Below are 21,982 nucleotides of genomic sequence, written 5' to 3'. Positions count from 1 at the left end.
TGAGACAGGATCTTACTGAATTGCCCACACTAGCCTTGAACTCAACTTCCTCCTGACTCAGCTTCCTAAGTAACTGGGGATATAGAAAGTACCAACCACTACATCAGGCTCTACTTCCTTTCTTTTATATAGCTGCTAGAAGACTACCATCTTTGTGAATTAAATTTCATTGCCAACTAGGGGGAGTAACAGCATTCACAAGGCAGTCTCCATCCCCAAGAGGAAAAATTTCCTTAAAATAAATCATCATTCATTTTTGTTGCCCGCTGTTCAGGACCACCTTCATGCTGAGCAGCTAAGTAGTTGAAACAGTACACTAAACCAGAAGCCTGCCATGTTTGCCGGTTGACCCTTTAAAACTCATGTTATCACTGAGAAAGTACTAGTGTCCCTCTTCCTTTTTTAATTATATGTATGTGTGTGCATGTGTGTGTGCATGTGTGCGTGCATGTGTGTGATGATGCCAGAAGAGGGTACCCGTTCTGGAGCTAAAATTAGAGGTGGTTGTGAGCCTCCTCATGAATCAGGTCCTCTGGAAGAGGAGTAGGAATTTTTAATCATGAGCCGTCTCTCTACCTCTCTCTCCTTTTTTGTACTTTTGGACTCATTTTTCACAGCTTTACTGAAGTGGAAGTGGCATGAGTGATTGAGTGGTACTCCCATTTGTGGTCACTGAGTTTGCTTTCATCCTTCTGCCATTACATAGTTCTGCAGATTCAAAATAAAGCTTTCCTTAAACTCTAAAAAGGTAATGGTAATGGCCCAGTAGTGATGAAAGCTTGTGATCCAGACTAAAATGGGAGATTTTTTTTTCCTCTCTGTGTAGTCCTGGCTGTCCTGGAAAGCTCTTTGTAGACCAGGCTGGTCTTAAACTCATAGAGATGCACCTAACTGGGAGAATTTGAGTTCAAAGATAGCCTAGACTACATAGTGAGATTGTGTCAGAAGCCAAGCAGTGCTGGTGGAATGAGTCAGTGGTTAAGAGTGCTTGGAGCGGGGCTGGAGAGACGGCTCAGTGGTTAAGAGCATTCATTGCCTGCTCTTCCAAAGGTCCTTAGTTCAATTCCCAGCAACCACATGGTGGCTCACAACCATCTGTAATGGGGTCTGGTGCCCTCTTCTGGCCTTCAGGCATACACACAGACAGAATATTGCATACATAATAAATAAATAAATATTTTTTTTTTTTTTTAAAAAGAGTGCTTGGAGCTCTTCTATCAGACGAGTTTAGTTCCCAGCACGCGTCAGATTCTCAAATACCTGTAACTCCGGCGGATCTGACACCTCTTGTCCTCCTTGGGTGCCTGCACATAATGGATTGAGAGAGAGACAAAAGATATTATAAGTTTTCTTCCTTCTTTCCTGTCTGACTTAGACAGATCAACATGTCAAAGACATTTGCCCCCAAAACTGACAACCCAAGTTCAGTTCCTCAAATCCACATGGCAAAGGGGAGGCCTGACTCCTGCATGTTGTCTTTTGACTTCCTCTACAAACATACATACATACATGAAGTAACTGAAAGCCTTTTCTTAAAGAAAATGGGGGCTGAATGTATAGCTCACAGGTAGAACACTTGCATGTCAGGGTCCCTGGGTTCAATCACCAATATATGGGGAGGATTGGAGAATGACAGTATGATTGCTAACCATTCCTACCACCTTATAACAACCTAACTTTCTATATACCTTTTTTTTTTCTTTTTTTTTTCTTTTTTTTTTTGGTCTGTCTCTTTGCCTGAATTTTAACTATGGTTTGTTTACCTGAGTATGGCTCAAGTTATCACAGAACAGTCTAGGAAGGGTAGACTGTCTGCTCAGGTTTTTTTTTCCTGTGTTCCAGTTCTTTTCAAAGGTGAAAGATGAGTCGTTTTCTTGTCTGTGGAGAGTACATAGGTAAAAGTTTCCTCTTTTGTTCTAGCTGAACTCCTAGCCAAAAAACAACCATTGAAAACAAGTGAGGTCTACTCCGATGATGAGGAGGAGGAGGATGACGACAAGTCCAGCGAGAAATCGGACCGCTCGTCCCGAACGTCATCGTCTGACGAGGAAGAAGAGTAAGCTGTGTCTGTTCTCTTCTATCAGGATAAGTGGGATGAAAGTTTATTTCATATTAAAGGTTCCATCTTTAAGGGAAGCCAAGACAAGAGCTTGAAGCAGAAACCAAAAAGAAAATGCTGCTTATGCCTTGTTCAGTCTGGCTTTTGCCCAGCCAGCTTTCTCATAGAACCCAGGACCACCTGCCCAGGGCTGGCACTGCCCACACTAGCCTGCGCCCATAGACATGGCCCAGACCATTCTGATTAAGACAGTCCTCCATGTCTGTGTTCCTTTTCCCAGGTGTGTCAAGTTGACAACTGAGATTAGCTGTCACAGGAGAGTTCTTGAAAAGAGAAGCTTAGTGTAGGTGTAGGGGTTGCATCTTTGGCTTGATTCAGTATCCTGAATTCTGCATTCATTTTCCTGCCTCTGGCTCCTGGCTGCATCCCCTGGACATTTTCCCTGGCGCTGGCAGATAGGAACTGACTGCATATCACCTCAAACTGGCCTGCAGCTTCTCTGCTGGGATGAAGTGTCGGTCAGGGCTTATGGATATGCACACAGCTATAGACTGTAGTTCTTTTCCGGTCCTTCATTTTGCCTGCTAAGTTGATCACGTTGGATAAGTATTAAGAATTTGATGTCTGTCTTTCTGATGGTTTTACAGTGAATACTAACTATTCTTTGTTTCTCACAGGAAAGAAGAAATCCCTCCAAAGTCACAGCCAGTCTCCTTACCTGAGGAATTGAATCGAGTTCGGTTATCAAGGCATAAGCTAGAACGCTGGTGTCACATGCCCTTCTTTGCTAAAACTGTCACAGGCTGTTTTGTGCGGATTGGCATTGGAAACCATAATAGCAAGCCAGTTTACCGGGTTGGTATTCTTCCCTTGGACAATTCTGCATATTTTAAATATAATGATTGTCTACTGGGAGTGGGAGCTTCTGAACAAATCTGTTATTCTTCTGCCACCATTTGACTGTATTAGTCAGCTTCCCTTATAACTAGAAAAAGTAGCCCACGCACTTGGGAGGCTGGTTTGAGGATTGCTGTGAGTTTGAAGCCAGCCTAGGCTACAGAGTGAGACCCTGTCTCGAGAACAGAAATGGACAGGTATGGTAGTATAGGCCTATAATCCTAACACTTGAGAGACCGAGGCAAGAGAATTGCCACAAGCCAGTCTAATCTACAGAGGAAATTCTAATTCCACCAGTGCTGTTAAGATCCTGAGGGAGGATAGACAGTGGTACTGCACACCTTTAATCCCAGCACTTGGAAGGCAGAGGCAGGCAGATCTCTGAGTTCAAGGAAAGCCAGGTCTACAGAGTGAGTTCCAGAGCAGCCAGAGCTACACGGAGAAACCTGTCTCAAAAAACAACAACAACAATAACACAAAAAGAAAACCAAGAACAAGAAGCCAACAGAACCTCCCAGTGGTTTCTACCACCTCCCAGTATTACAAACCCAAAGTAAGACTTCAGCACATGGGTCTTTAGGGGACACTTAGGATTCAGACTAGCAGAAGAGAAACTGGATTGTAAGCAAGCAGCTCATACTACAGTGAGAATCATTCACAATTAACTGAAAGGGTGCTTGGGAGCCCCAGAACTGGCGTGCTTGAATTCAGAATCATTTTCTCTTCCCCTTTCAGCGTGAAAGGGAGGAGGAAACTCATGACATAGTTGTTCAGACTTATATAGAAGTTTTGTTCATTTGAGAAAATTTGGAATTTTTCTCTGTATGCAAAGTTGCCATGTTGAATACCAAGTCACCTCTGGACCTAGGGAAAAGAAATAAGGTAACTCCAATTCTCCTGGTTCTTGTGTGTCCCAGCACTGTAGCTGTGGTTTGGATGCTAGAACCGAGCTGTTTTCTTTCCTTTTCTTATCTTTTAGACTGGGTCTTACTACATTGTCCACACTGACCTTGAAGTCTACACACACATATTCTCTCTCTCTCTCTCTCTCTCTCTCTCTCTCTCTCTCTCTCTCTCTCTCTCTCTCTCTTTCTCTCTCTCTCTCACACACACACACCAAAAATAGGGTTTCTCTGTGTAACCCTGGCCGTCCTAGAGCTTGCTCTGTAGACCAGACTGGCCTCTAACTCAAGAGATCTGCCTGCCTCTGCCTCCCAAGTGCTGGACTAAAGGTGTGTGTCAACACTGCCCAGCAAACTGGCTCCCCACCCCAACTCCATCCTCACCTCCCTCGCCTTACCCCTGGAGACAAGGGTCTCACTTACGGATTGTTGGAATTGAAGGCACGTACAACCATGTTTGGCTTTGAACTTGTGATCCTCTGACCTCAGCCTCCCAAGTCGGGACCCCAATGCTGGTCCCAGTTTGATTGCTCTGTTTGGTTTTGATTGTTTTGGTTTCAGTTGTCTGGTTTTAGTGTAGTTCTCTCCTTGTATAAGTACTAGTACCCATGAAACTCACCTCCACGCTCTTCTCATTGAACGATAGAAATATCCAGTAAGCCAGACATGGCAGCACATGCCCATAGTATTCACATTCAGAGACTAAGGCAAAAGAACAAACTTAGTGAGTTTCAGACCAGCTTGGGCTACATAGTGAGCTCAAAGGCGGCCTAAATTACATTCAAGACGGTGTCTCAATTTAAAAAAAAAATTTTTTTTAAATCTCAAGAACAAGATGCTCAGGCTGAGGACATAGCTTATTAGGTGAAGGGCTTCTGCATAAGCAGGGGGACTTGCATTCAGGTCCCCAGCACCCATACAAAAGCATGTTTTGGCAGTACACATATGTAACCTGTGCTGAGAGCCAAAGACAGGCAGGTCCCGGGGGCTCACTGGCCATTCCAGCTGGAACACCAGTCTCCCTGTTCAGTGAAAGACCTCCTCTCAAAAAATTAAGCAGAAAATGACAGGACACCTGGCCTTCTTCTCTCCACATGAGCACAGACACATACAAATTTTTAAATCTTAAAAAAAAAGTTACTTGACTGGGCTCAGCACTCAGAGGCAGAGACATGTGGATCTTTGTGAGTTTGAGGGCAATGGTCTACAAAGCAAGTTCCAGGACAGCCAAGACTGTTGTACAGAATTCCTGTCTTGAAAAACAAAAAAACAAGCAAAAAAATTATTATTACTGTGTGTGAGGTGTATGTTGGGGATGAATCCTATGTAGAATCCCAAGGACTATCTCGGAGTTGGTTCTCTCCTTTCACGGTTACGTGCAGTTCAGGGAGGTTGTCAGGCTTGCATGTTCTGCTTTTTCTGTCCGTCTGTCACTCTATTGCTGTTATATGTGCCGTGGTGCATGTGTGGAAGTCTGAAGGAAACTTTAGGAAGCCAGTTCTTTCTTTTCACCTTGTTTTGAGATGGTGTCTCTTGTTTCTTACCCTGTGTACTCTAGGAGGCCAGCTGGCTCTGAGCTTCCCGGTAACTCTTCTGTCCCTGCTCTCTTTCCCACATGGAAGCTCTGGGATTTCATATGTGCTCTACCACATCTGCCTTTGGAGGGATGGGATGAAGTGAGACAGAGTTTCTCTGTGTAGCTCTGGCTGTCCTGGAACTTGCTCTGTAGACCAGGTTGGCCTCAAACTCAGACACCCACCTGCCTCTGCCTCCCAAATGCTGGGATTAAAGGTGTGTGCCCCCAGCCCAGCTCACTTCTGGCTTAATATATAGGTTCTAGATAGCAAATTTGGGTTGTCGGGGCTTTGCACTTAACTGTTTTGCCTTTTGATCTGTCTCCCTAGCTCAAACTTTTCTCTTGTTCTCTTTCTCTCTCTCTATCTTTGTTTTGTTTTGTTCTATGTGTTCGATACACTGTTTCCCTGTGTAGCCCTGGCTATCCTGGGACTCACTTTATAGACCAGGTGCTGACCTCAAACTCCAAGATCCGCTTGCCTCTGCCTCTCAAGTGCTAGGAATAAAGGTGTGCTCCACTATTGCCCAGCCCAAACTCCAAACATTCTTACACACACACACACACACACACACACTTTTTACAGGTATCTGTTCTTTCTCTTAGGTGGCTGAGATTACGGGTGTTGTGGAAACTGCCAAAGTTTACCAGCTGGGTGGTACCAGAACAAACAAAGGACTGCAGCTACGGTAAGAGTCGCTTCCTGAGCCAGGCATGAAGACACACCCCTATAATCCTAGCACAGTGGCAGAAACAGGATGATGAGTTGAAGTTCAAGGCCAGCCTGGCATACATGGTGAACACCAGGCCACCTAGAGTCACCTAATGAAATACGTCCTCTCTCTTCGTCCTCCTCACCCCCCTTCTCTTTCTTTCTTGTGACAAGGTCTTGCTGTATAACCCAAGCTGGACACAAACTCATAATCCTGCCTCAGCTTTCCAAGGCTTGCCACCACACCCAGGTGTAAGAGGTCCTTCTGTGGAAGCGTTAGCTCCCTCTGCAGATGGACTGCTTCTTGGGCTGTTGTTGCCTCCAATATGATGATTGGGCACTAACTGTGGTCTCCACAATACACAGAGGAAAGCTTGGGTCTGTGTTTCCTGGAGAGAAGTTACTGTCTCCCCGAAGGGAGGAAGGCTGCAATATGTTGGGGTGTATGTAAGGACAGTAACCAGGTCCGTGAGACCCTCCTGCCAGAGCCAGAGACATTTTTTTCTGTGAGGATAGTCAGAAGGCTTGTTTCCTTCTGATCCTGGCTTTCTTAACTAGCCTCACCTTTGACAAGTAAGGTCAGCTTTCCAGACTTACTTTCCTCTTCAGGGAACTGGAAATGTCATCTATTCAGCACATAATGAATTTCTGTTTTACCTGATCCTGTCCTTGATTTTAAGAAAAGAGAGACTACAAATACACAAGTCCGCGTCCCTTCCCTCACAAACCCTAAGAATTCTGAAGACCCCATGTCAGAAGGTATAGAAAGTTTGCCAGGATCATGTAGCAGATAGTAAGAAACAGATATGGCTATCCCTTTGCCCCGTTCCTGTCACCACAGTCTTTCCATTCCCTCCCAAATCCTCACCCCACATCCTCCCTACTTTGTTTAAGCAGAGTTTGGGGACTGGCAAGACGGCTCAGAGGATAAAGGTACTTGCCGCAAAGATGGTGACCTGAGTTCAGTCCTAGGAATCCACGTGGGAAGAGGGAACTGACTCTTGCAAGTTGTCCTCTGTGGCACTTGAATTGTAGGCATGTTCACACACACACACACACACACACACACACACACACACATTTAATATTTTTGTTTTAGTAAGAACTGGTTGAGGGGCTGGAGAGAAAGGCTCAGTTATTAAGAGTCCTTGCTGGTCTTTTAGAGAGCTGGGTTCAGTTTCCAGCACCCACATGGTGGCTCATAACCACTTATAACTCTTTCTGGCCTCCCCAGGCACACACACAGATACTTGTGGACATATATACATATAATTTTCTTTTTTTAAAGAAGAAATAAAAAAGAGCTGGTTGGGCCAGTGTTCAGAGAAATCTCTAAGAGGATGGCATTGAGTCCCCAAACTTTGCCAAGTACTGGTCAGTAGAAACACTTTTCTTCAGTTCATCCCAGGATCTGTGCAGAGTGCATACTGATACTGATGGGCTCTGGGGGGCTTTGTAGTAAACAGACTTCTGAAGTACTTGCTAGGTGTCCTTGGTTTCTACTGTTAGTTTTGTAAGCTCAGTTCTGGCTACCCATTGAAACGACCCCTGGGAGTTGGTGTTGTGCCTGGGCTTAGTAGTTAGGTCTAGTTGTTTTAGTGGTACAGTTTTTATGTCTCCTTGGTAATTCAGAGACCCACAGACACAGGTAATATACACAGTCTGGTAGGGTTGCTTATCTGGTTATCAGCGTGTACATTCTTGGAGATGCTGTCTCTCTCTTTTGTAGGCATGGCAGTGACCAACGAGTGTTTCGCCTAGAGTTTGTGTCAAACCAGGAATTCACGGAAAGCGAATTCATGAAGTGGAAAGAAGCGGTAAATGGCTAGGCTGCCAGCAGTTGTTTGTGGACATGTTCTTTCCTAAATCCCTTAATTGACAACTTTTTTTTTAATCACGTGTTGCTCCAGATGTTTTCGGCTGGCATGCAGTTGCCTACTCTAGATGAAATCAATAAAAAGGAATTATCTATTAAAGATGCTCTCAATTATAAATTCAATGATCAGGACATTGAGGAGGTAAGAAACCTGAATCCCAGGGTCTGGGTTCTTTAAGAATCAGTTTGGAGAAGGTCAGGCTTGTCTTGACATTTTCTGTGATATGTGAAATTAATTAAAGGGATGCTTAATATTGCTATCTTGTTATTTATGCTTCATCAGGCTTTCCCTATACATTCTCATCTACAGTGAGACCACATAGACTCAAGTCTATTAGGATGTGTATTCTCCTAGGCTTTTTCTTTTAGAACTTTCTTTCTCCAAAACATTTCAGTAAAATTCCTGGATCTCTGTTCTCTTGGACAGTGGCTAGCCTTACAATACCAGGCCTTTGTGCTGCTGCTGCTGCTGCTGTATATTGATGCATGCTCCTTCACACTGTCCCAGAAGACTCTCCGTGGCCCTGGAAACAGACAGTATCCCTTGGAATGAATTTGCTCACCCTCTGGGGCGTGACACTGCTATCTGTATATAGGATAAGCAGTTCCCCTTTAACTAGCAGCTTACCTCCCAAATGGGCTCCTCTAGCCCATCTACAAAAGTAGTTTAGGAATGCCTCACTGCTGGTGTCTCCTCTCTGGTACAGATTGTAAAAGAGAAAGAAAGGTTCAGAAAAGCTCCACCAAACTATGCTATGAAGAAGACTCAGCTGCTAAAGGAAAAGGTAGGACTTATCTTATTAAGATGGAAAAGTCACACTCGTGTCCATTCTCTGATGCCAAGTCAGTGAGCAGGATGGGGAGAACATGCTGGGCTCTGCATTCTTGATCCCCAGCAGCTTTCCTTCCTGTGAGTGCAGTCGATCTTGTCTTTCCATTTTCCTTATTTCCAATGTCGTTGCTTTGTTTTACTATGAACATCACTATGACAGGTGGTTTTCCATTCCATCCTTCAAGATAGGATAGACCTAGTTATGGAAGTTTAGCCATGTGGGCAGACTATAGTCTAAGGTTAATTAATGTTGCATCATTATTGTCTGGACTTCTAGAGCCCAGTAACTAATGGGAAGGCAGGTGTTCCTAATGTAAAAAGACACACCTTGACTTGGTCTTGACTTTGTCAAGTTCTTTTTTTACTATGTCTTCACATTTCTTGTCATTGGTTCATCATGTGAAGCGCCTTACCTGGGCTGTATGAAATATTTAATTAGAGAGCTAACAACAGCCAAAAGCTCACATGTCTCTCTGTGTACAGGCCATGGCTGAGGACCTGGGAGATCAGGACAAAGCCAAACAAATCCAAGACCAGCTAAATGAGCTGGAGGAGCGGGCCGAAGCCCTGGACCGCCAGCGGACCAAGAACATATCTGCTATCAGGTGTGTCAGTGCGCCTGTTTTGGGAAGGACCCTGTCCTTGGTCAGCCTGTAGCCTTGTCCATTCCGTGCTTCGCACACCCCACAGGTTTCTGGGGTGCCGAGGCTCCAAGCTGCCCTTGTCCTCTCGCAGCCACTGACTGACCCTCTTACCTTGTAGCTATATCAACCAGCGGAATCGGGAGTGGAACATTGTGGAGTCTGAGAAGGCTCTAGTGGTGAGTTTTAAACTTCACATGGATTACTAAAACACTCTAGTAAAATGGTAGGTGGTCCAGCATGATGGCACACACCTGTAGTACCAGCACTTGGGAGATAGCACCAGGGGGGTCAGTAGTTCAAGGCCAGCCTCAGCTGCATTACTGTTCAAGGCCAGTCTGGGTTATATAAGACTCTGTATATTATCCATGCATGGATTTAAATTATTGAAATGACATATACTTTTAGTGTGAGTTCACTCTCTGCTTCATATCTGCTCAGAACATTTTAACATGATACAAAGTAACGTTTTCTGGCCTGTTCTGCCCTTAAATTTGTTTTTATCTTTGAGGTTGTTGCTCTGGTATCTGTTCTGTTGGGGTGGGGGTGTTTGGTTCCTACTTCTATGTCTATTTTGTTAGGTGGGTTAGTGGGGTTGATTGTTGCTCCTGTATCTATTCTCTTGGAACATGTTTGGTTCTTGTGCTAGTATCTGTTCTGTTGGGGAAGGTTTGGTTCTTGGTCCTGTATCTGTTTCTATACAGGAAGGTTTGGTTCTTGCTCCTGTATCTCTTTTTGTAGGGAGAGGTTTTTGCTCTTGGGCATGTTTCTATTGGAGGGGGTTGGGGGCATTGTTATCCCTGTATCTGTTTTGTTGGGGGCAGGTTTGGTTCTTGCTCCTGAACCTGTTCTATTGGGAGTTGGTTGTTGCTCCAGCATCTATTCTGTCGGGGGTTGTTTTGTTTCTGTTCTTGTTCTGCAGTGTTCAGCCTTGAACCTTGTGTGCTAGACAAGTGCTTTATCACTGAAAAGGACAGACAGCTTTTGAATTTTTTCCTAGTTCCTTGCAAAGATGTTATTTCTGTGTAAGCTTAGGACAGATGAGAGGAGGGGGAGAAGTAATGCATATTTTCTGTTTTAGGCTGAAAGTCACAACATGAAAAACCAGCAGATGGACCCCTTTACGAGGCGGCAGTGCAAGCCCACCATCGTGTCCAATGTGAGTGCCCGAAGAGAACGTTTTTAGTTGGGACCTAGATTCTAGGACATAAAATGAATTCTGTTAGGAAATTAATAAAGAAGTTAAAAATAATGTTTTTCTAGCTGGGATTTGCTTGCCTTGAACTTGGGTCTGGATTCTTCCTTTTTTATCTTGCTATAGGGCAAACAGGTAGTGAAAACCTAGGAGTTAACCAACTGTGTATCAGAGTGCATTTTCAGTACAGCAGATGTTAGTATGATCAATAATGCATGGGACTAAAAACATCTCAGAGCTTGGGCATATTTAAACTTGGAACTATTAGCAGTATATATAAAGATATCTTGGGGCAGAGCCCCAGATCTACAGAAGAAATGCATTTGTTTTGAATGTGTGTATATTTCACCTGAAGGTAGCATTTAATCATACCTTTATTAAATATTGAAGCATTATGAACTTTGGGTTATCATACACAGAGGGTACACAGCCTGTGTATGTTGGGTAGCATGGGGGCCTGGACAGGCTCTCTTGTAGGTTTTCATTGTGCTTCTCTGCTGCTGACTTGAGGGAAACAACTGAGCTGCTGGTGGTGCCCATTAGTACTTAATGATGTTAATGGGAGTAAGTGGGAAAGAATTTGGCATAGGACTCGGAATGTTAAGTTCTCTTTAAAATAATCTATGTATTTTCTCTCCTAGTCCAGAGACCCAGCTGTTCAGGCTGCCATTTTGGCCCAGCTAAATGCAAAATATGGTTCAGGAGTATTGCCAGATGCTCCAAAGGAAATGAGCAAGGCAAGTAGAAGCTGTGGGGCTAAGCTGCTGGCTAGGACCTCAGAAACCACCTAGCCTTGGATCAGCCTGATGTTTGTATAGGGAGGAACGTGCATTGTGCTTGCAGTTCTTTCTTCAGTTATGCTTGAATGTAGGCACTGGCACTGAATTGTGATCGATTCTAAACCACTGCTTAATGAGACCTTGACTGTGTCCAGGCCACTGACTTCTAGACTCTGCAGCACATTTTCTCTTACAGAAAACAGTGTGTCCTGTGTATCTTATAGGATAATTAGAAGAAACGAGGGGCAAGTAAGGATCAGGCATTTGTAAGAATAAAGGCAAAAATGGTAATCCAGGAGAGGCTCCTATAGTTGTTTGTTTTTCTTTTCCCTGAAACAGTCTTACTGTGGCCTTGGCTGGGCTTGAGCTTGCAGAGACCCTCTGTCTCTGCATCCTCCCAGTGCTGAGATTACAGATGTGGTGGCGCATGCCTGGAATCTGAGTACTCAGGAGGTGAAAGAGCCCTTGTTCTTGATCAGGAGTTCAAGAATTTGAAGGCCAGCCTGAGTTCATGAGACCCTGTTTCAAAGAAAGACAATAAATAGGAGCTGGGGTATGGCTCAGCTGGCAGAGTGCTCGCCTAATGGCGGCATACCAGCATTTCATGAAACTGGCTCCTATTCCTTATGCCTCCCTGCGGGGGTGAAGGCTGATGATGAAGCAAGTAGTTTTCAATTTCAGATGTTTCCTGACTAACCTCATGAATGCCATGAATCTTGGGTTAGAAGGGGGCCTGTTGTCTTAAGCCTACACTTTCCGGCCGGGCGGCGGTGGCGCACGCCTTTAATCCCAGCACTCGGGAGGCAGAGGCAGGCGGATCTCTGTGAGTTCGAGACCAGCCTGGTCTACAAGGGCTAGTTCCAGGACAGGCTCCAAAGCTACAGAGAAACCCTGTCTCGAAAAACCAAAAAAAAAAAAAAAAAAAAAAGCCTACACTTTCCATTCATATGCCACAGACAAGTTTGCCTTCTCCTTTGCACGTTCATGGCCTCTCCTGGTCTCCCTGAGAGAAACAATCTGAAAGGAGCCCAAGAGCTAGAGAGCACAGCTAAGTTGGAGAGGGTGTGCCTAGCAAGCTCAAGGTACTGGGTTCCATTCACCAGTACCACACAGAAAGTAAACTATGTAGATATGGGAATATATATATATAGTTTGTTTGGTTTGTTTTGTTTTTTAAGAAAAAAAAATGTCAAGGAGGGAGCTAGTGAGATGGCCTTGTTGGCACAAAAGCGTGAAGACTTGGGTTCGATCCCCAGAACCTATGTAAAAATGCCTAACATAGTGGCTTACATCTGTCATCACAGTACTGAGGAGGCAGAGGGAATTCCTGGACCTGCTGGGCACTGGCCTAGTCTAATTGGTGAGCTCAAGGCCAATGGGAGAACCTGTCTGAAGGAGATAAATAGCATTTCTGAGGATCGCACATAAGCTCATTGTCAACATGTGTGTTACACACGTGTGTACATTAAAAAAGATGGGAGAAGGGGATTGGAGAGATGGCTCAGTGGTTAAGAGCACTGGCTGCTCTTCCAGAGGCTGTGAGTTCAATTCCCAGCAACCACATGGTGGCTCACAACCATCTGTAATGAGATCTTGCGCCCTCTTCTGGCGTGTGGTCATACATGGAGGCAGAATGTTGTATACACAATAAATAAATCTTAAAAAAAAAAAAAAAAGATGGTGCCGGGCGGTGGTGGCGCACGCCTTTAATCCCAGCACTCGGGAGGCAGAGGCAGGCGGATCTCTGAGTTCGAGGCCAGCCTGGTCTACAAGAGCTAGTTCCAGGACAGGCTCTAGAAACTACAGGGAAACCCTGTCTCGAAAAACCAAAAAAAAAAAAAAAAAAAAGATGGGAGAGCTTATTATAAAAAGCATATGATCTTGAGCAAGAGCTTTGACCATCATTGACTGCTGTTTCTTTAAATTTGTTTATATTTTTTTATTTTATGTGTATGAATGTTTTACCTCTATTTATGTATGTCTATCACATGATGTGCCTGGTGTCCATAGAGGTCAGAAGAAGGCATCTGATCCCCTGGAACTGGAGTTATGTATGGGTGTGACCTTTGATGTAGGTGCTGGGCACTCAGTCCAGGTCCTTTGAAAGTGCTCTTAACCCCTGAGGCAAGGCAGCCTTTTAGCCTCTTTGTTTGCATATATATTTTATAATATAAATGTTTCCTTTTCTCATTGCAGGGTCAGGGAAAGGATAAAGATTTGAATTCTAAGTCAGCCAGTGACCTCTCAGAAGACTTGTTCAAAGTCCATGATTTTGATGTGAAGATTGACTTACAGGTTCCGAGCTCAGGTGTGTGTGTGTGTTGGGACTTGGAAGGGGTACTGAGGACCAGATAGATTTGTGGGTCTCTCAGCTTGGAGTCTTGACTATGGGGAAGAAAAAGATGTGCCTGCTTCTCATGATCCATAGAGCCAAGGTCAGATATGCCGCAAGTCCTCCTTGGAGAGAAGGCTCCGGTCAGCAAGGCTACCTGAAAGAGGGAAGCCAAGATCAGAAGAAGGTCTGTATAGATCCTTAGTTTGCCAATTTGTTCTTTCCCAGAGTCCAAAGCTTTGGCCATCACCTCCAAGGCCCCACCAGCCAAGGATGGAGCTCCAAGGAGATCTCTGAACTTAGAAGACTACAAAAAACGACGGGGGCTTATTTGAGCACTCCCAGCCTGCTGCTTCCAACCCTGCATGCCCCGTCAGGGTCTGACTGTCCTCTTTTCCTCTGGTTTGCCCTCTTTGGGCTGGAGCAGCAGTGGAACTGGGAAGAGACTCTAACTGCCAGTCACTGTAATATAAACCATTACTGTATAGACCACCCTTGTCTGCACCATCTCCCGCCAGCCCCTCCCCAAGGTGGATTTGTTCCCTGTCTTTAGATTTGCGTTTGCCCTCCCCACCGGCTTTTGGTTTTTAACTAGCACCGTTTGGCCACTCTGCACGTTCAGTATTACCGTGGAGCTGGGGTCTTTTGAGCCCCTGGTGCCAGCAGTGGCAGCATTTCAGTGCCCTCTTGAGACTGCCTTGGGCCCGACCCTTGAACATGGCACCTAACCCTGCAGAGAGGGGACTGGGCGTCTGCCGTCCTCTTTTCTCTTCATCTTTCCCTTCTTCCTGTGCCCATGGAAGAGGGGTTTTCGAAAACAGTTTAGTTTCCAAAAAATGTACATTTATGGGGAGGGAGGGGTCTAATTTGAGAGTGTGTGGGTGTGGGTGCGGTGTGTGTGGGTGTGTGTATGTGTGTGGATTTTTTTATCATTTTTTAAAATGCAGTACTCTTTGTATCAGTCTGTCATGGGTCTATAGCTGTTTCAGATTTTTTTTTTTCTTTTGAGCTGTACTTGAGCATCTGAAACTGCAAGAAAGAAACTGATTAAATGTGATTCTTACTAAACAGGCCTGACTGCTGTAGGTGTGTAACTTCTCCCCTCTTCCCCAGCACTGTCCTGCCCCACAGGAAACACCCATCTAGCCCCTTTGCCCCATAGGCTCTGTCCAGGTAGGTGGGCAAGAAGCTCGTGGCAGGTCCCAGGGAGGTTAGCCAGAGTCTTGCTCATTTCACAGGCACGGCCTGTGACTTCTTGATTGAACGTAGTGTGTCCGTCCCCTCCCAGTGTGCCTACCTGTCTTTTCCTGGTTGACTATTTGCTGTCTGGCAAGAATAACACTTTGTTTCGTTTTGTTTTTTTAAAGAAATAATTCAACATTAATGTGGAGAGCAAACACAAAAAGATGTAGGTTTCAAATGTTACCAGCATGTGCATTGGTGAGTGAGTGCCCGTGTGTGTCTGTGTGTGTGCATATATATGTGTGGTAAGCATATATATATATATATATATATATTGTGCAGCTAGGGTGAAGCCAGCAAAGAGGTGTGTATGTCGTTATGTTTGGAAAGAGATAAGCTGACTGCTTGATAATCATTCTCAGGTGTAAAGCTCCAACTGTAAATAAAAGTGGCATTTAACAAATCTTTTCAGAACAAGTACAGCTGATGATACCCTCATCACTAGGCTAAAGAGTCAGCCGAGAGCTGCGGTCCACACAGTGAGGACTCGAGCTCTGCTCTACTCTGCTCAACTCCTGGATAAGGAAGGGATGATGGGAAATCATGGTATTTAGTATTTAAGCAAGAATGGACTCAATAGTTCTAATGGTTGAGTAAAGCCTTGGTGTTGCTTTTTCTTAGTTTACATTTTTACTTCTTTAAAAAGCAGCAACAGATGGTTCTGAAGAAGTGTGACTGTAGAATCAGCCATGTGGCTGTTCCCCAGCTGGTGTAGCTGTGGCACAGAGCTGGGTAGAGGATCGCGATGGATTCCTTGCAATCATACGTACTTGAAGAGTCCATCGGCTGAAGCTCTTAACAGACCGTGGTATAAATGTGGGATCGCAGACCTGAGCTCCACCTGCACTCTAGTAGGGTCCCAGAACTGCTGGGACTCCTGTCATGTCAGACTTGGACTTTTTCTTCTTGTTTAAAGGACATACAACCATAGAATCCATATACTCTGTGGAGTCAACCTGACCCACGTGTAGATCTGTATCTAGTATCATTTGGATTTGGACAAGTGTCGATGACATTATGGCTGTGTAATAAAATTTTTATTAAAACTGCCACACACTGTAGCCCCTTTGCCACAACCCATCTGCAGCTGCCGAAACCCTCGTTCTGAGATGCCAAAGCACAGGGCAGGGAGAAAAGCCCACCAGAGAAGATTGAAAGGTAACCTGGCAACTGACCACCTGTCTGGTGATTTCCAGTCAACAACATTGAGCATCCCCCTGCAGGCTCAGCTGAGGTGGGGGACCTCTGAGCCAAGATCACAGCCAGTCCCAGCAGCCGGCCTTCCCAGTGGGGCAGTCTTTCTTCTGCTGTTGGATAGCATCAGCAGCCATCCACCACCCCAGCTTGACTTCAGTGTTGAAGGATGTAGCGCCCAAAGCTGCTGCTGCATTTTCTTCAGCTCTGGGAAGTAACAGTATCCAGATGTGCCTAGGTCATGCTGTCTGTGGAACTGGTGTCTGATTTCTGGCAGGGGCAGAGAAAGTCTTATTTTTCTGTGAAGTCCTGACTTGTCACTCAAACTAAAGATATTTCTAAATAAACGATGGCATTTTAACAAGGGATCAGGTTTAGTACAAAATTTGCATCCCAAGTGGTACCCTTAAAGTCCCAGAGAACTCCTTTTGTTGTTGTTGTTTGTACCCCGCGGGCGGGTCAGCTATTCAGGGTTCCTGAAGAGGCGCTACCTGAAAGAACATGGCCGGAGAGAGGAGACCAAGCAAGATTCTATTGTCAAGGTCTAGTTTATTAGGGTGAAGGTTACAGCTTATATAGCCCTTGAATGAGGAACTTGATATGGGATGGGGGTAGGGGTAGGAACTTTGGGTAGCGAAGATCATCAGTCAGCACCCCTGGTATAAGTGTGATTCCATTAACATTTTTCAAGATAGTTGGAATATGGGGCGGGTTCCGTAAACAAATAGTTCTCAAGATAGTTGGGATGTGGGGCGGGTTCTCCGTAAACATCCTTAGGGCAAGGACCCCTGCTATCTTTTTTTTAGGACAATGGTCCCTGACAGTTGTTGTTTTGTTTTTTGAGACAGGGTTTCTCTGCACCTTTGGAGCCTGTCCTGGAACTAGCTCTTCTAGACCAGGCTGGCCTCGAACTCACAGAGATCTGCCTGCCTCTGCCTCCCGAGTGCTGGGATTAAAGGCATGCGCCATCACCGCCCTGCGAGAACTTTCTTTCCACTCCACTTAAGGTTCTGCATTCACAGAATCAAAGGGGCTGCCCTCAGCTCTTTGTTTGGTTTTAGTTTTGGTCTTTGAGACAGGGGTTCTCTGTGTAGCCCAGGCTGTCCTGGAACTTGATCTGTAGACCAGGCTAACCTCAAACTTAGAGGTCCACATGCTCTGCTTCTGAAGTGGTGGGATTGAAGGCATGTGCTACCACCACCTGGTTTGTCTTCTACTCTTATGCAGCATCCTCATAATGGTTGTTCCTTGTCCCAGCCTGAGTCCCAGCGTGATGTAACTGAGCAAGTAGATGCCCAATGTGCTGTTTAAACCTAGCGAGAACCTGGTCCTAACAGTTTTCTTATGACCTAGGCACAGATCCTTTGCCTACCTTGTGTGGAGCAGGAGGCCAGGGACTGAGTATCGCTGATTTGCCACAGTCCTGCCCTACACGGTGAGATCCGGGAGAGCTTCCCGTAGTGCTGAGGCTGCGCCATTCTTTACACTGTGTTTGCTAAGCAGCAAAGACCTGCAGTCATCCCCTACAGAGATGGTAGAAGCCAGGTTCAAGGCTGCCTGGTGTTCATAAGATGGTACCCACAAGTCTACCAATGTTACCACTTGACTTGGCTGTTGGGTGCAGAGAATGAGTAGACAAGCCCTTAGCTTTCAGTATCTGGTTGCTGGGCGGCAGCCACTTTGCTGCCTAACTGGGAAAGGGCAACCTCCAGCAGAGAGGAGAGGGGTGTAAAGTGCTTAACTTCATCTCAGCTTCTCCCAGGAGAGGAGACTTCAAGTGACCCAACTGCTCCAAGGAGCCAGGAAGCAATTAAATTCAGCTCAAGATTACTTGTTTATTTTGCATGATTTCAAAGATCAAAGGCTGACACTAGGTTACTTGGTGTTGTGCTGGGTCCGCTGCAGCTATAAGGCTGCCTAGGCCTGCCCCAGTGACTGGTGGGCAGGACCTGGAATGCAGTTGCTTGGTCTGGGGTAGCACCCAGCTACTGGACTGCAGGCACATCTAGGAACTCCATCCTGCTGTGCACCCGAGACAGCCGAGGGCCAGAGGCAGCAGTTGATTCAGGGCTCGTCACCTGGCACCACCACTTAATCCCTAGGGATACCCATTCCGCTGATACAGCACCCCATCTTTAAATGGATAATGTGCTGGCCATGGTGGCCCATGTCTTTAATCCCAGAACAATAATTACCAAGACAGCTGTAGCTAAAAAGTCAAGTTACATAGCCAGTCTGACTCGGGGAATCTTCCAGAGGCCTCATTCCCTTTCCATGTCTCTCTGGCCTTTCAACATACACCTCCACTAAAGATTGTGAGACTCGAGTCGCCCACACACCTCCAGGATTATTGAAACTCAAGCCAGAAAAATATAAAGAATCCCAACAAATTCCCGATTCTTTACACAACTACGTCGAAGCAGGGTCCAGAAGTGCGAGTTTATTTCCATTAATTTACCTCAGGGAAAGTCTTCCTGGGACCCGCCTCTGCCGTGGGTGTTCTTTCAGCTCCCCCTAGCGCAGCATTTACCAAACAGTGGAATTGGGAGCTAACCCCAGTCGGGGAGCACTTGAGTCCGCGGCATTCCAACACCCAGCCTGGAGGAGCGCTTTTTTGAACACGAATAAACGAAGAAGGAAGGAGGGGAAAGGATCAAGCTGACTTCCTGCCAGGACCGCCCAGCCGAAGGCACCCGCAGCAACAGGGGCCCAGGTTTCCTGTCCGTTGGTTACTAGAAACGCAGTTGCGAAAGTTGAAGCCCTCCCGCTGGCTAAGCGGTGTGTGGTGCTGTATCTGATGGGTCCCCGGGTCTTGGCAGCCCTAGTAGAAGGGCGAGCAGCAACTGGGATGGAGAGGCCCTGTGCCCTGCACCTGTGAGTGCTTACACTTAATGTGTAGCCGTACCCACTCCCACCCTCCAAGCTGGAGGCTCTCCCGGGTCTTAAGGAAGCCAGGCTTTGACATTCAGACTTGTTCATAGTTCATGGTGCCAGGTGACTTAGTGACTACACTCACATGCAGTGGGACCTAGCTTCTGGGACTCTAAGCCAATGGCAGCTTCCCTTGGTTCCAGCTTCCAGTCCAACTTTGATGCTCTGTGGACCAGGGCCCCTGAGGGGAGGTCACAGCTACAGATTCAATTTTAGTTGAGGGCTACATCTACCTGTTCTCCTGCGAAAGGCTGGGAAGTTCCCTGATATTACCGATATTACCGTAGGCAGACCCAGCACATCTCTAAGGTGCATGGGGCTTGAGCAGCCTCAAATTTCACCCTGACCTCAGGCCCTCCGGGAAGTCATCACCTCCTAGTAACTGACCACTAGGAGAGGCCTTACAGTTCCCTGTCCTCAAGAGAAGGTGAAGACTCAATGAACCCAGGTCCCTAAACAGCAAGCCTTGTTTCTGAACTGTATCAGGAGAGACTTTTAACAGCACATACATAGTAACCCTTTGGTTTGCTTAAGACAAGGGTGACATTAAGGAGGGTCAGCCAACTGCTAATCCCCAGCCCTGCTATCATTATGACTGACTATTCCAGAATATTGTCACAAAGACTAAGCTATTGGGATAGTTGCTGGAGAAGAGGCGAAACCCAGCACCAAGAAATGTCAGAGGCTGAGACTGACACCTTTCATGTTTCCTTTTCTAGAAGGAGACCTGCTTACTCACCCTAAAATTGAGGTTGGGCCCTGGTTCCCACCAGCCCTCTCTCCAGAATACCCTGGGCAGAGCCAGACATCAGAGTGACCACTTGAGAATGTTAGAAACACACAAAGAAACTGACAGACCAAGATTCACGGGACTCCACCGACAACTCACTGGAAGCAGGGAGGGAAGCTCAATAGCATCCTACAGCCAGTGTTCTGGTCGCTCCCTTGTGGTTTTCTTCTGTAAAAAACTGGAATAATAACCACTCCCGGTAACAGGGCCATTTGTCCCTATAACCTTTGCATCTACACAATGCCTGGTTCTCTGCAGCTACTCATTGTTTGCTCTGTGAATGAGTCAAGATATTCCCACAAAACATTGGAGTCTTATGTTCAGAACATCTCTTAGAAGGCCCACGCATGTGCTAATGGAACGAGATTTTTTTATTAATCAGATGGATTAACCAGAAGAAAGTGACTCCCCCTCCTCTCCATCACTGAGCTGGTTCCTCTGCAGAGGACCTGGAGTCTCAGAGTAATGGGTTCCTAATTCAAGAGTGCATGATTTCCTGCCCCTTCGTTCTCCTTGCTTGTCTTTAAAAACTTTAGAGGCGCTGGAGAGATGGCTCAGTAGTAAGAGTCCTTTTTCCAGAGGACCTAGGTTTGATTTCCAGCACTCACATGACAGTTAAAACTGAAACTCCAGTCCCAAGGGATCCGACACCCTCCTTTGGCCTCTGTGAGCACTGGGTGCTTATGTGGCACACAGATAGGCATGCAGGCAAAACACCCAGATACATATACAGATAGATGGGGGAGGGTGTTCTCTGTGTAGCCTAGAGATCCACCTGCCTTTGCCTCCCAAGTGCTAGGATTAAAGGCATGTGCCACCTCACCTGGCATATATATAAAGAAGCTTGAGAAATTGCACCTGACCTGATAGAGGTGGGGTAGTAAGCAGTAATTTTGCTTCAGCCTCTGGAGTAGAGGATAGAGATAAATTAGAAATCCCCCCCTACACCCCCCACTTTGCTCATCCCCTTTCCAGTCTTCCCCTGTCCCATATTATGTGTCCCAAGGTTGTCACCCTCCAGGAAAGACTTCCCTCACATATATTGAGTCCAGAGGGCCAGGCACAGAGAGAGGACTCATGCACCTCAGGATGGAGTTTCCCAAGATATGGGAGGACCACCCCATTGAGATGCCTCAAGGAAACAGGCTGAAAGCTGGGTGTGGTGTTCCATGCCTGTGATCCCAGCCCTCAGAAGGTTGAGTCAAGATTGGAGGTGGTGGCACAGGACTTTAATCCCAGCACTCAGGTGGCAAAGGCAGACCAACCTGGTCTACACAGTGAGTTCCAGTACAGCCTGGACTACAGGATGTGACTTTATATCAAGAAATGCAAGGAAACAGGTAGGAAGGCAGGGAGGGAGAAACAACACACAGGAATAGAAATCGGGGGCCTAGCCAGGACTCCCTAGCGATGGCTTTGAGCCAGTACTCTAGACAGCTTTATGGTTGGAGGCTTCTAACTCTCAGTTCATCCATTGTACTTACCCATCAGACAGGCATGGCAAAGAACAATTTATGTTGTTATTGTTGAAAAAATGGCTTCATGTAGCCCAGGCTGGCCACCTTATAGCTTGAACACCAACAAAGAGCAGCTGTTTGGTTCCTGCTATGATGAACCTAAGACTTGGTAAATACATTGATCTAAGAAGAAAAAGAATTGTTCTAGGTTTTCTCTCAGCCTACTTATATCCCAGCATGGCCCGCATACTGCCTGACACACAGGTACCCCGTAGCATGTTTTCTCCTCCCTCTTCTCTTCTCCTCTGTCAGGTTCCTAGTCTACCCTCTGAGGACAGCACCTCTGAATTCCCTGCTACAACCTAGCAATAGCCCTAGGCCTTACAACTCCATCATCCAGACCCCTACCTGCCCCAGAAAACATCTGTGTTCATGTCATTTCTTGACTTCTCCAAGGAAGGGGCAAGTGCTCAAACTTGTGTTTTCTCATTCCCTAAACACACACACACACACACACACACACTTTTTCTTCCATTGTCAGTCCCTCCCCTGGGATCTTTTTTTCTTTGC

General features: G+C 46.0%; 1 protein-coding gene across 1 annotated transcript in view; it reads left to right on the top strand.

The window, feature by feature from the left end:
• Rtf1 (RTF1 homolog, Paf1/RNA polymerase II complex component) overlaps positions 1–16,090 on the top strand; it is a 59,360-nt gene extending 43,270 nt beyond the window's left edge. The window contains exons 7-18 of the mRNA XM_038331730.2: positions 1,921–2,056; positions 2,737–2,914; positions 6,038–6,120; positions 7,873–7,960; positions 8,054–8,161; positions 8,727–8,804; positions 9,335–9,456; positions 9,614–9,671; positions 10,574–10,651; positions 11,329–11,424; positions 13,663–13,774; positions 14,027–16,090. Coding sequence (XP_038187658.1) covers positions 1,921–2,056; positions 2,737–2,914; positions 6,038–6,120; positions 7,873–7,960; positions 8,054–8,161; positions 8,727–8,804; positions 9,335–9,456; positions 9,614–9,671; positions 10,574–10,651; positions 11,329–11,424; positions 13,663–13,774; positions 14,027–14,133 — 1,244 coding nt within the window. The 3' untranslated portion in view covers positions 14,134–16,090. The remainder of the gene's footprint in view (positions 1–1,920; positions 2,057–2,736; positions 2,915–6,037; positions 6,121–7,872; positions 7,961–8,053; positions 8,162–8,726; positions 8,805–9,334; positions 9,457–9,613; positions 9,672–10,573; positions 10,652–11,328; positions 11,425–13,662; positions 13,775–14,026) is intronic.
• Positions 16,091–21,982: the final 5,892 nt, after the last annotated feature.

This window comes from Arvicola amphibius, chromosome 5 (assembly GCF_903992535.2).
Source record: "Arvicola amphibius chromosome 5, mArvAmp1.2, whole genome shotgun sequence".
NCBI lineage: Eukaryota > Metazoa > Chordata > Mammalia > Rodentia > Cricetidae > Arvicola > Arvicola amphibius.
The sequence above is the reverse complement of the archived record's forward strand: the minus strand, read 5'-3'. Positions and strand labels throughout refer to the sequence as shown.